We start from the raw sequence: 15210 nt of genomic DNA, 5'->3' as shown, positions 1-15210 counted from the left end.
TTTTTCTCGTCTTTTTGACTCAAAACAAAACCTATGCTCATATCACTGGCATCAGTTGCAAGAAGAAATTCTTTGTCAAAATTTGGATACGCCAGAACAGGTGTATTACTCATAGCATGTTTGAGGGTGTTGAATGCCTGATCACACTCAAGTGACCATTGGAACTTTGGTTTCTTTCCTACTTCTGCCTCTGAATGCTTCTTTAGCAAGGCATTCAGTGGAAGCGCTATGTGAGCGTAATTTTTCACATACTTCCTGTAGAAGTTTGTGAGACCTAAGAAGGAGCGGATCTGCTTTTGTGATTTGGGCACTGGAAAGGTTCTAATTGCTTCAATCTTTTTGTCATCAACTTGAACACCTCCACATGATAAAACATGACCCAGAAAAGAAACTTTGTCTGTTGCAAAATTGCATTTGGATGGCTTTAGTGTTAATTTTGCCTGTTTCAGATAGTAAAATACTTGCTCCAAATGTTGGAGATGCTCTTCAAAGTTTTTGCTGTAAATTATCAAATCATCAATGTAAATCAGCGCAACCTTAAAAAGCAATTTTCTTAGCACTTTGCTCATGAGCTGTTGAAAACAAAGTGGAGAATTTGTCAAACCTTGGGGCAAACGTTTGAACTGATAAAGGCCTTGATGTGTGACGAAAGCAGTTTTATGCTTTGAATCTTCATGTAATGGCACTTGGAAGAAGCCATTAGCAAGGTCTAAAGTTGAGAAGATCTTAGCTTGTGCATTGGCTATGTTATCAACAACATCATCAAAAACAGGAAGAGGCCATGACATTGGTAAAGTGACAGAATTCAACTTTCTGTAGTCACAAACAAATCTATATGAGCTATCACGTTTCTTGACTAGGATAATGGGAGCTGAATACATAGAAGTAGACTCCTCGATCAAATCATACTTCAGGAAATCATCTATAAGCTCTTCAGTGACTTTTTGGAGATGAGGGGATTGGCGATATGGTCTACACTTAACGGGTGGGTGGTCGCCAGTGTCAATGATATGCTGGTGCATGTCAGTCTTTCCTAAATCTGCAAGACTCGTTGAAAACATGTCTCTATTTTGTCCCAAGAATCTAAGTAGTCTGTGTCGTTGGTCAGGAGTCAGTTGTGTATTGGTCAAATCAAATCCTAATTTTTGTGCAATTTTAACATAATCCCTGGTGTCATTGTCTCTGTTCTCATTGTCGGTGTTAACGGTACTGATGAATGGTTGGTCAGAGCCGATTTCAAAAACAGAGTCTTGGTCAATGTAACTAAATTTGCCTACAACTGTACCCTTGTCAAGAACTTTTTCTTCTTGGGAGGGATTCATAAGCCTAAATGTAGCAGTTTTGCTTTTCACTTTGGAAAGAGTTCTACCACCTGCTACTTCAGAATGAGCAGTGAGGGAAGCAATGGGTTCAATGAGGATGAGGGAATCCTCTTTGACCTCTGATAGTCTAACCTTGAAATGAATTTCACTCTGAGGGGGGATGTAAATCTGATCTATTGTTTTTGCTAATCCACTAATCTCTTGCACTGAATTGGCTATGAAATTGATATATTGCCTATCTGAGGTGCTGTTGTTAAGTATCAAGGAATGACAGCTATAATCTAAGACTGCATCATTGCCATCAAGGAAGTTCTCACCTAGTATCACTGCTTCTGGTAGTGTAGGCAGAACATAGAATCTTTGAGAAAATTCCTGATCCTCAATGACAAAATCTAACACAACTGAACCTAACACTTTATGCAATTCGCCGCCAACACCTTTAACCTGTGGAAAGGGTGAGTTTCCAAGAGTAAGGTTTTCAAAAGCTGTGCTCAGAAAAGCAGACGAAATACAAGAAATGGATGCCCCTGTATCTACTAAACAATTTGTTGTTTTTGTGCCAAATTTTGCCTGAATTACACTTTTGGCAAGGGGCGTAACTAAAGACACTGTTGGAATTTCACTTTCAAAGTTACTTTCCATACCAGACTCCATATTTGCCATGACACCTATTAGTATGTACCGTACTAAATTAAAGAAAGACAAGTAATCAACAATGTAGTACTTACAATATTTGAAGACTTTTTCTTTCGTTGTTGGTGTCTTTGCAGGAGTTGGTTGTCTTTAATCCAGTGTTGAGGTCAGAGGTAGATGCAGCTTGCTTGTTATTCCATCAGATGATCACGGTTGGACATGTCCTCCAATGGGTTCTTGTAGTTGGTTGTAGTTAGTTCCTGGACTCCGTGGTTCCGAAAACGATGATTCTCCGCCAAATTATCAACGCACGTCGTCCGACGTTGATTAATGTACAATTTGCATACTCGTATATGCAAGGGACCGACGTATGGTTCTCAGTAGGAAGTGACAACTTGGAGACGATGGCTTGCGGTATATACAGTTTTACTTTATACATCTTGATATAAACATACAGAAGACACTATGTGCCAGGTCAGCACATGGTGGTAGTGGTTGGTGTCTAGGTGCCCCGGAGCACCCAGCCTAACCCTAGCTAGGCTAAGGGTAAGATCTTTCTTTTTATTTTCTCCTTCTCTCTGGACCAAGGCTTATATAGCCAAGGTCACCTGACATTTAGTAGTAATAAATATAAATGTAAACAGTAAATCATCAGTGACACACTTGCACATCCTGTTCAGGATGGCAGACGGTCGATGTACACAAAGATGGGGATTAACAATTAGGATTAGCATCTTATAAATAACAGCAATTGAGTGTTTCAAGGCATATAGATGTCATGGCTCCAGGGTAATGAGCCTTTGCAATCAAATGTTCTTCAGACAATGGGTGTCGTAAATCAGTCACCATGACAAATGCCTCACTCAGCAATATTCCAGCTGCCAATTCTTGTCCAGACAATCCAGTGATTGATATCATGAACATTGATCTATGCAGTTGGGATACGATGACGTGCATCAACCAAGTCAGCGAGACTGACCACCCAATCCTGTTAGTCACCTCTTACGACAAGCATAGTCACCTATTACGGCAAGCATTGATTGCTGAAGACCTATTCTACTCCGAATCTTCATGTTCATGGGTCGTGTCTGTTGTACGCGTCCAGGGGATGCGCAGTGGGGGGGGGGCCCAGGATGACGACAGGTGGCATCATGATTCCCAAGGGTTTTACTCATGTCATACATTAGCATGTATTCAGAAATCTAAGTCTGTCAGAAATGTGGATTTCATTGTTAGACTGCTGAAACTCAACCATTGACTCTGTAAACTGAGTACTTCTGGCAAGAAATGAAGTGTCAGTCCTATGTAACACGCAGTCTACAGTGTTGGTAAACATGATTCAAACAGCCCTACTCCATTGCATCCCACAGGACAGGTCAGTCTCCAACACCCTAGAGAATATATTAAAAAGGAGTCCAACGCAAGTCTAGAATTATTTGGCAAGTCTAGATTGCCACAGCTCTAACTGTGAAAATTAACGATTGCTCTGAATTTTACTTTCTATTTTTGTGGATATATTTTTTTATAATGAGATAACTTATTTCTGGGTCTACCTACACTACTCGCAATGTAACTTATCTGTGTCCACTCTCAATTAACATGTCTAGAGGATGCAATATTTTCCATCTGGTAAAATCTTCTTCATTTTACATCAATAGTAAGTCAAACAATGTTAATATCAGCACCAAAATAAGAGTAGGCTGAATATGAAAACACAGTATTAAAGGTATAGAAGTAAGGATTGCACGTTATCCATTGACGAGCATAGGTGATGTCTCTGCCAGATATGGTTGAAGCAGCGATCTCATTATGCATGGCTGTGGCCCAGGTTTGAAACCCCTCCTTCAAGGAACATTCTCAACAGCTGGCAGTATCTGCCAGAGCTAGGTAGGCAATAGACTCGCACAAGTCTCTACAGCAATAATTATTAGTCTAAATCATAATTTCTAAATTATGTAAATATTCAGAACAAGTTGTCCTTTTAACAGAATAAGAGACTGGAGACCTGCTCTGTCCACATATCGAGACTTGCCTATTACAGGATAGAATTACTACCCATCCATGGACTTATCTTTCAGTACAGCCTTGGAGTAAGGCTAGGTAGGCAACTTCTATTTCCTGTAACTGTATCCAAGCCGTTTACAATTGCAGCTATCTTTGTTTACATCCATCCACATGCTAAACAGCTGATGCAGACTAGTGCTGAGGCTGAAGGTGGCGTATGTCTTTGAAGTGGAGCATGGGATATCAATATATGTTGTGAATTATGGTGGAACATTCCTGACTTGCCTGGTTTTACTATAACCGTTATACATGTTATGGTTTCATGGCCAGGTGTTATACAAATGTTATAACATGTTATAGCAATATAACACAGGACAGTTTACACCAGAATCTGGTATAGAGGTGTTTTAAAATTGATATACCTACCCTGTGAGATATAAGTCAATAAACCCATATTTAATAAGTTATTAATAATACCATACAACACCTACTCATTATCTACACCAGCTATGCCTCTCTACACCTATTTGTAATCAATTAATAACTATACATAATACCAAAGTAATAACAGATATAACACACTTTACTTGAACTTGTTGAAGTAAGTACATATATTTTTCAATTACAATTATCAAGTGATCTCAGAGAAGCAAGGCCAATCATCTGAAGATAACTTATTAATCACACAATGCCACCAGTATTAAACGGATAATTCACTTTAAGTAATTACATATATTTTTCAATTGCAATTATCAAGTGATCTCAGGGAAGCAAGGCCAATCATCTGAAGATAACTTATTAATCACACAATGGCACCAGTATTAAACGGATAATTCACTTTAAGTGATTACATATATTTTTCAATTGCAATTATCAAGTGATCTCAGAGAAGCAATGCCAATCATCTGAAGATTACAGCATTTAGGATAAGTACTCGTCCCCTTACTGCATCCTTCCTGTGATGAGTCACGCCTCACCTGTCGAGGCAATGACTGCAACGCTCCTTTCACCACGTCAATATGCACCATCACCTGGGGTACCTCTGTTTACATCACACTCAGGTATTAACCACACTGTGTACTTGGGTTTGTACGCCTCGTTAACCATCCCTCAACCCATAGTTACCCGTCACACCTGATTAGAATACCTGACAAGATCTTAATCACCTCACAGGTGAGACAATAAGCAAATTCCTGTGGTTCCTACAAAGCTATTTGCTTTCTGACGTCGGTCCAACCTGCAGTAATGACTAGTATAAATAACGGTGGGCTGTCATATCACTTTTCTATTGCCACAGGGTATATACTTATGTACACTGGTGGGAATGTCTGTATACAGTTGCTGACAGTGTGGAAGGCGAAGTCTCAGGTGATAATGGTAATTGCCAGGTAGACCAGGTATCTATTGGTTGAGTAGCCTGGGTACCTGTTACTCTACAGACCTCACATGGCTGGGGTTAGGTGTATAACTCACCAATCACTATTAATAATATCAGCACATATTTAAATTTATGTTTCTTGAGATTGTTCAAAATGTGTATCTGTTTCAGCTGATTGGAACAATGAATGGATCAGGAACAGCTACATCGTCGTACAATGATACACAAGTGACAGCTACATCGTCGTACAATGATACACAAGTGACAGCTACATCGTCATACAGTGTGATACACAAGTCACAGCTACATCGTCATACGGTGTGATACACAAGTCACAGCTACATCGTCATACAGTGTGATACACAAGTGACAGCTACATCGTCATACAGTGTGATACACAAGTCACAGCTACACCATCAAACAGTGTGATACACAAGTGACAGCTACATCGTCATACCGTGTGATACACAAGTCACAGCTACATCATCATACAGTGTGATACACAAGTCACAGCTACATCGTCATACGGTGTGATACACAAGTCACAGCTACACCGTCATACGGTGTGATACACAAGTCACAGCTACATCGTCATACAGTGTGATACACAAATGACAGCTACATCGTCATACAGTGTGATACACAGGTGACAGCTACATCATCACACAGTGTGTGATACACAAGTCACAGCTACATTGTCATACAGTGTGATACACAAGTGACAGCTACATCATCGCACAGTGCGATACACAAGTGACAGCTACATCGTCATTCAGTGTGATACACAAGTGACAGCTACAGCTACCCTTTTGATGCTAACACTGCAGGTCCAGTGGGTATATGCCTTGAGTTAACCCTTCTGATGAAAACACTGAAGGTCCAGTGGGTATATGCCTTGAGTTAACCCCTCGGACACACATACACTTCTCTCCTGAATACCATCATTTTACTTTGTAATGTACACTGAGAGCCATCATGACACATAAATGTAATTATTAAGTCAACTGGAATTAAGGAAATATGTTAAGAATTTCTTAGTGTGAAAGGAATACTGCTGTGCAACGTCAGGCATTAAACAGTGAGTGAGTGAGTTCGGTTTTACGCCGCTTTTTGCAATATTCCAGCAATATCACGGCGGGGAACACCAGAAATTCAACCCATGTCGGAAATCGAACCCGGGTCTTCGGTGTGATGAGCGAACGCTTTAACCACTGGGCTACCCGACCGTCCCCAGGCAACAAACAAAAACTTCCTTTTTTTAATCAAATTGTGTGAATGGCAGGTGCTGCTGGCAGGGCGGGACACCTTCTTGTGAACACCTGGTGTCATTACTGATTTTGTCTTGTATGCCCGATGGTATCAGTGATCCAGAGTGACTGTTCTCGGGGGTCGTTGCTGTATAGTTACCCTGTTTACCTCTGTACGACATATGCATTACACCTCTTACTTCAGTTTGTTTTCTCCCAAACACATCACAAAATCATTCAGCTGTTAAAAATCAATGCTGGTGAGAAACACAATATCAACCAAGTTGTCATGAATATTTCATAATTCTGTGCTACATGAGTCTTCTACAAAGTGACTTGTATCATTAGTTATATAACCTGACTGTCGACAGAATTTTATGTTTTTACCAAATTCAAAACAAAGATACTACAACTATATTAGAACAAGTATATGTTAATGAATTAGTATTAATTAATCCTGTTTTTTTCAATTACCATGATCACCACTGATTACAGACCAGACTAACATGTAATCTCTGAAATGAAAATGTTCAAAGATTGTCTTTGTTAATTTCTCTAATTATACAAAGGAGCTCAGACAATTTTCTGAATGTGACGAAATCAAGGCAAATCACACACACACACACACACACACACACACACACAATCAAGATACTGTAACACACACATAAAATACTGTAATACTCTGTAATACACACAAGACACTGTAACACACACAAGACACTGTAATACACACAAGACACCGTAATACCCACAAGATACCATAATACACACAAGATACTGTAATACACACAAGACACTGTAATACACACAAGACACCGTAATACACACAAGACAGTAATACACACAGACAGTAATACACACAAGACACTGTAATACACACAAGACACTGTAATACACACAAGACACTGTAATACACACAAGACAGTAATACACACAAGACACTGTAATACACACAAGACACTGTAATACACACAAGACACCGTACTACACACAAGACACTGTAATACACACAAGACACCGTAATACACACAAGACACCGTAATACACACGACAGTAATACACACAAGACACCGTAATACACACAAGACACCGTAATACACACAAGACACTGTAATACACACAAGACACTGTAATACACACAAGACACTGTAATACACACAAGACACCGTAATACACACAAGACACCGTAATACACACAAGACACCGTAATACACACAAGACACTGTAATACACACAAGACACTGTAATACACACAAGACACCGTAATACACACAAGATACCATAATACACACAAGATACCATAATGCACACACAAGACACTGTAATACACACAAGACACCGTAATACACACAAGATACCATAATGCACACACAAGATACCATAATGCACACACAAGACACTGTAATACACACAAGACACCGTAATACACACAAGATACCATAATGCACACACAAGACACTGTAATACACACAAGACAGTAATACACACAAGACACTGTAATACACACAAGATACCATAATGCACACACAAGACACTGTAATACACACAAGACACTGTAATACACACAAGACACCGTAATACACACAAGATACCATAATGCACACACAAGACACTGTCAAACCACCTAAAGTCCTCAAACTGAACACAAGCCAACACACTAACCCAGAAAAGAGGGGATATAGAGATTTGTGCCAAGAGATTCCTTGTCTCAACCAATGGCAATCCAGGCAAGTGGTGGTTATTTGCACCTGTCCATCCCAGCAACACCTGGGATAATGACATTCACGGCATACCACTGTCAACTCCGTCCCCAACTTATTGCTATATACAGGCAGAGCACAGTGTCTCCAGTGATAATGACATTCACGGCATACCACTGTCAACTCTGTCCCCAACTTATTGCTATATACAGGCAGAGCACAGTGTCTCCAGTGATAATGACATTCACGGCATACCACTGTCAACTCTGTCCCCAACTTATTGCTATATACAGGCAGAGCACAGTGTCTCCAGTGATAATGACATTCACGGCATACCACTGTCAACTCCGTCCCCAACTTATTGCTATATACAGGCAGAGCACAGTGTCTCCAGTGATAATGACATTCACGGCATACCACTGTCAACTCTGTCCCCAACTTATTGCTATATACAGGCAGAGCACAGTGTCTCCAGTGATAATGACATTCACGGCATACCACTGTCAACTCTGTCCCCAACTTATTGCTATATACAGGCAGAGCACAGTGTCTCCAGTGATAATGACATTCACGGCATACCACTGTCAACTCTGTCCCCAACTTATTGCTATATACAGGCAGAGCACAGTGTCTCCAGTGATAATGACATTCACGGCATACCACTGTCAACTCTGTCCCCAACTTATTGCTATATACAGGCAGAGCACAGTGTCTCCAGTGATAATGACATTCACGGCATACCACTGTCAACTCTGTCCCCAACTTATTGCTATATACAGGCAGAGCACAGTGTCTCCAGTGATAATGACATTCACGGCATACCACTGTCAACTCTGTCCCCAACTTACTGCTATATACAGGCAGAGCACAGTGTCTCCAGTGATAATGACATTCACGGCATACCACTGTCAACTCTGTCCCCAACTTACTGCTATATACAGGCAGAGCACAGTGTCTCCAGTGATAATGACATTCACGGCATACCACTGTCAACTCTGTCCCCAACTTACTGCTATATACAGGCAGAGCACAGTGTCTCCAGTGATAATGACATTCACGGCATACCACTGTCAACTCTGTCCCCAACTTACTGCTATATACAGGCAGAGCACAGTGTCTCCAGTGATAATGACATTCACGGCATACCACTGTCAACTCTGTCCCCAACTTACTGCTATATACAGGCAGAGCACAGTGTCTCCAGTGATAATGACATTCACGGCATACCACTGTCAACTCTGTCCCCAACTTACTGCTATATACAGGCAGAGCACAGTGTCTCCAGTGATAATGACATTCACGGCATACCACTGTCAACTCCGTCCCCAACTTACTGCTATATACAGGCAGAGCACAGTGTCTCCAGTGATAATGACATTCACGGCATACCACTGTCAACTCCGTCCCCAACTTATTGCTATATACAGGCAGAGCACAGTGTCTCCAGTGATAATGACATTCACGGCATACCACTGTCAACTCCGTCCCCAACTTATTGCTATATACAGGCAGAGCACAGTGTCTCCAGTGATAATGACATTCACGGCATACCACTGTCAACTCTGTCCCCAAACTTATTGCTATATACAGGCAGAGCACAGTGTCTCCAGTGATAATGACATTCACGGCATACCACTGTCAACTCTGTCCCCAAACTTATTGCTATATACAGGCAGAGCACAGTGTCTCCAGTGATAATGACATTCACGGCATACCACTGTCAACTCTGTCCCCAAACTTATTGCTATATACAGGCAGAGCACAGTGTCTCCAGTGATAATGACATTCACGGCATACCACTGTCAACTCTGTCCCCAAACATATTGCTATATACAGGCAGAGCACAGTGTCTCCAGTGATAATGACATTCACGGCATACCACTGTCAACTCTGTCCCCAACTTATTGCTATATACAGGCAGAGCACAGTGTCTCCAGTGATAATGACATTCACGGCATACCACTGTCAACTCTGTCCCCAACTTATTGCTATATACAGGCAGAGCACAGTGTCTCCAGTGATAATGACATTCACGGCATACCACTGTCAACTCTGTCCCCAACTTATTGCTATATACAGGCAGAGCACAGTGTCTCCAGTGATAATGACAATATTTAGCTCTTATCACTGCCACAATGGGAGCTTGATGATGAATGGGTTACCGACTCTACACGGATGTATTTCAGCGGTTGCTGTGCTACCAACATGACCAAGGGAATGCTTTGAACATGTGAGAGGCTTGGTCGAGGAATGTTAATTATGCGTAAGACTTCAGGGCAAACTTAGTTGATAATTAGAAAACAAACACCAGTGTGTGATGAGAGAGAGGGAGAAAAGAATTGCATTTCAACAAACACGATGAGCCATTTGTTATACTGTCTCAACAGTGGTGACACATTTATAAATAACACTTGTTCTGCTTGTCAGCTGGCTCTACAAGAACTCGAAATGTTGTGAGTGGTGCATACAACAGACCATCCTACACAATAGATCATTGGCTTGGTTAAAATGAACCTAACTCAGACTACCATAAAATCGGGGTGAGAGTAAATGTTTTTCAAGTGTGCCTGGCACCTATAAAAATGTTTAAGTGGGTCGTTTGGAATCAAATTGTGTCAACTAAAAAATTTGGATCCATCACCAAACTCTGTGGATGACAGTTTGACCATAGACCTGTGTTCCGGGGTAGAATAGGTCTTCACCAATCCATGCTTGCCGTAAAAGGTGACTATGCTTGTTGTAAAAGGCAACTAACGGGATCGGATGGTCAGACTCACTGACCTGGTTGATGCATGTCATCGATCCCAATTGTGTGGGTCGATGCTCATGATATCAATCACTGGATTGTCTGGTCCAGACTGGATTATTTACAGACCGTCGTCATATAGCTGGAATATTGTTGAGTGCGGCGTTAAACAACTAAACAACAAACCAACCAACCAGTTTGATTATATAAGCAGCTTAAATTTTGAAAGATTACCCCTTCCTTTCCAGAGAGACTGATACTACCCATTTTGATTTCTGAATCCCAAACCATATGTTGTGAATAACACTGTGCATGAAGCATGTTCTTTGCTGCCTCACTCATTCCTATCTCTAACTTAGAACAGAATATACCTCACAACAATTTGATTCGAAGCCATTCTTAGATCATGCTGTCTCAAAATGAAGTGATGATGGCGAACACACCTGCTACAAAGAATGTATATAATATCTACACAACATCTAGAGGCATGGACAGATGCTTTTTGTTCTTGTGTTACCATGGTTACAGATAGGCAACATCAAACATTTTTAACTTTTCAAAACACTTTTCAAACTTTCAGCTGAAAGAATGTCATTTTCAACATGTTCAAATTGCAAGTTACCCAAGTTTTGTTTAGAGTTTATGTCTTGTACTGAGGACTGAGCACACAATATTTCATGACAAATCCCCAAAAATATCCTTGATTGTTAATTCTTTTGTTCCGTGTACAAATATTATCATGGCAATGAACACCTCAAATTATCATGACAGTAACTACAATTGTCAGCTAAAATTGGCCAAGTTCTGTGCAGCTCTCACTATGTTTACAATCCGACCATAGACCTCAAGTCAAAATACTATTTCCCAAATCAATCATTAACATGCTATGTCAACAACAAAGGTTGGAATTCCTGAGCTGAATTGAATCAATGCTTCTTTTGTGGGGCAAAACTGTTCCACTCAATCATTTTACTTTTCCATACATAATGTATCACTCTGCAAGGAACACTTCCCACACGTTGTGTGGCTTGCATATCTAGTAGCCCCTTAACCACATAACATATTACCCTACACTGGCAACCCCACACAGACATCTCATTGTGAAGTAGCATACTTTATGATTACATAATGGGATATTTAGTTTGAGATCCAGGAATAGCACATGACCTTTCCAATCCAAGGCTGAGGGAACATATTCCTTCAGAGGAATTTCCAAATCAATAAAGTCTTAACTGTGGTAATGTGGAGCTATCCCACACTACTGGCATACCCCCATGTAGAACATTGTTTTACTACCTGGGACAGGCTTGACATGTCATGTCATAATTGTCATATAATACCAAAACTGTATTGTGATGTTTATAAACACCTCATGGGATAAAAAGTATTACATGTGTCAATTTAACCAAACAGTTAGTGTCTACATTGTTGAACAATCTGTGACAGTTTGAAACAGACATATATAATAATGGTCATATCATACCAAGTTGTATTGTGAATCATGTATATACATCACATAAACACCTCATGTATTCCATGTGAACCATTTATCACAACTTGGAAGAGAAAATTTCACATCAAAGGTCCTCACTTGTTTTTTTCCATTTGTCGTTGGACAATTCATTATTTCAACAACCATAAGACTGCAAATATGTGTGTGGTGTCACATATTGTAAAGTGATGTCAAATTTCTTCACATTTGATAGCTGTGAATAATATATTCTCGTAAATGACAAACTACCATGGCTGTGATGACATTCAGGTTATGTGCATGTCGCGTGCTGTGGTACAAGTTTTCAAACATATGGTAGGATTGATGGTCTACTCCTGAGAGAGACCAGTCGGTATGTGTAGCTTAAAAAATAGACAGGAACCCAAGAAGGTTAATAACGTAAGAGCTGTGTGTCCATGACAACCTTTACACTTACCAAAATATTCACCAACAGGTGACTTTTCCATCTCCTCTTCAAGTTGTTGTGTTAAAGCCGACAACTTCTTCTCGGCCTCTGAGGGCCCCTTGGATTTGGGTGGGGTAACCTGGTAGTGAAGATGAGGCTTAATTCCTGGGGAGCCTGGCTGGGTGGGTGGCGTGACGGGGACACTGCCGGACCGTTGGACCTGTACCCCCTGAATCGGGGCGACTAGTCTCACTGCGTTCCTCTGGGTGTATGATCCAGGGAAGACCTCTACGTCATGGGGGCCGTGATAGGGTGGGGGTGGGGGCATCTTGCCGGAGGGAGAGTCAGGGGACTTTTTAGACACAGATCCCGAAATTTGCATTTCACGCTCAAGCTGCTGGGTTAAAGCAGCTATCTTCTTTTCAGCATCAGATGGCCCTGCCGATCTTGAGGGTACCGTCTCGTAGTGGAGGGGGACTCGTGCAGGTATCACTGGGGGGGACTGGGCAGGGTGGTTGGGACCGGTCATGTTTGGGTGGGACAAGCTGTTCACTACAACAGTACTATTAATAGGGAGGGAATTCGAAATCACATGGTTTCCATTCTGAGTGGAATTTATGCTCATTGGTTGGTTAGATGGTGTGGGGACAGGGTTGGCATAACCCATTGTATGCACACTAGCCTGAGCCTGGGGGGGTAGGGTTCGAAGCCGAGGGTCAGTGTAAATGGGAGGTGCAGGCTCATTAAAACGGTTGTCACTTAACAAGGAAACACTTCTTGGTCCGAGGCTCGTATAGCTGTGGGGGTACTGGTGAGCACTATGGCCAGACATAGATAGATTATACAATTCCTGGTCACTATATCCGGTATTATTACCCACAATACGCTGAATAGGTATGCGATCCTGAGGGGAGGAAAGGCTTGTCCGTGGGCTGGGAAACTTATCCAGTAGTACTCCAGTAAGACTAGTCCTGGGGCTTGAATGTTTGGATTCCAATGAATTTGCACTTAGGCTTGATCTGGGACTTGCAATACTTGATCTTGGGCTGCCAAATCGTTGATCATAGGGTGGAGGTGGATAGGTGAGACTAGCCCGAGGGCTTGAGCTCTTTGACTCGCCCCCACTCCCAACACTTGATCGTGGACTGGAATAGTTCGAATTTGTTCCAGCCCGTGAGACAGTGACGTTGTTCACAATGGGGAGATTGGCATAAACTGTCTGTTGCATACTTCCAAAAGACTGAGTTTGGCTCACAGAATTATTCATCATAGCTGCTTTGGGAGCTGGATAACGTGTATTTCCGATGTATATCCCCCTGTTTTCGTTCCCCGGGGGGCTCAGCTTTCCCTGGGGGTGAGGAATCCCGATGGCAATGGGATGCTGAGGGAGCATCATTGATGCTGGTATAGGTGGCTTACCGTCGTGAGACGTGGACGAAATGCTAGCCGATCGCTCTGTGTTAGAGTAAAACATTGTCTTTGGCGAGTATCGAAGCTGACTTTGTTTTTGGTGAACGTGAGACATATACACACTTTGTTTGCTACGAAACGCATCTCCTGCAGTGGTATCCGACCGCTTGGCTGTCACTTCTCGCCAGTAGCTCTGAGGGTGTGGGACCTCAAACAAGTTTAGATCTTCATTATACCGAGACACTTCTTTGTCGATTTCCTCGGCGTAATCAGCCATGGCCAGCAACAGCGGAAAATTCTCCGCTATTGTCCGGAATTCCGTAAATAACTGTGAGCTTCAGTCCATACAACCTTTCTTTCAGCCATTACAATGGCGCTCCGGTTACTCGGCGTAGGAATATGTGAGTCACTGCAGAAAGTGTTAGCCGGATCACTTCGTGAAATGCAACTTCCTTGAACTTCCACGTCATTCACATAATACCATTATCACGTATGAATTAACACGTTTTATGAATATAGGTACTCTAAAATTTTCCCATTAAACAGCGATTGAGCCCAGAGGGCGCACTCTTTACTCTCGCGCATATATCTGTGGTAAGGCGGAAATAAATCTCACGCCGTATTCTGTGAGTTCCCCGAGAGGAGGAAAGCTGGGAGCAACTTAGAGACTAACCCAGTCTGTTATGGGCAGATGCCAAGACCTGAAAGCTAAAAATATACACCTGTAAACTTGTGTTCGGCGCACATCACTGGCATCTTGGCGGAAAGCACAATAACAAATAATTCGACCCGCCGTGGCCAGGTCAATGTGATCTTATCATTCAAACATTTGAAATATTTCAGAAATACATAGTCCACTATGTTCTTGA

General features: G+C 41.7%; 1 protein-coding gene across 5 annotated transcripts in view; it reads right to left on the bottom strand.

The window, feature by feature from the left end:
• LOC139454566 (Wilms tumor protein 1-interacting protein homolog) overlaps positions 1–14758 on the bottom strand; it is a 71051-nt gene extending 56293 nt beyond the window's left edge. For all 5 annotated transcript variants that reach the window (XR_011652460.1, XM_071236359.1, XM_071236360.1 and 2 more), the window contains exon 1: positions 12962–14758. Coding sequence is in view for 4 of the 5 variants with exons in the window: in XM_071236359.1 (XP_071092460.1) it covers positions 12962–14618 (1657 nt within the window). In the remaining variant the exon portion in view is untranslated. The remainder of the gene's footprint in view (positions 1–12961) is intronic.
• Positions 14759–15210: the final 452 nt, after the last annotated feature.

This window comes from Haliotis cracherodii, unplaced genomic scaffold, assembly GCF_022045235.1.
Source record: "Haliotis cracherodii isolate W230 unplaced genomic scaffold, xgHalCrac1.p SCAF_10, whole genome shotgun sequence".
In the NCBI taxonomy this organism is placed as follows: Eukaryota; Metazoa; Mollusca; class Gastropoda; order Lepetellida; family Haliotidae; genus Haliotis; species Haliotis cracherodii.
The sequence above is the reverse complement of the archived record's forward strand: the minus strand, read 5'-3'. Positions and strand labels throughout refer to the sequence as shown.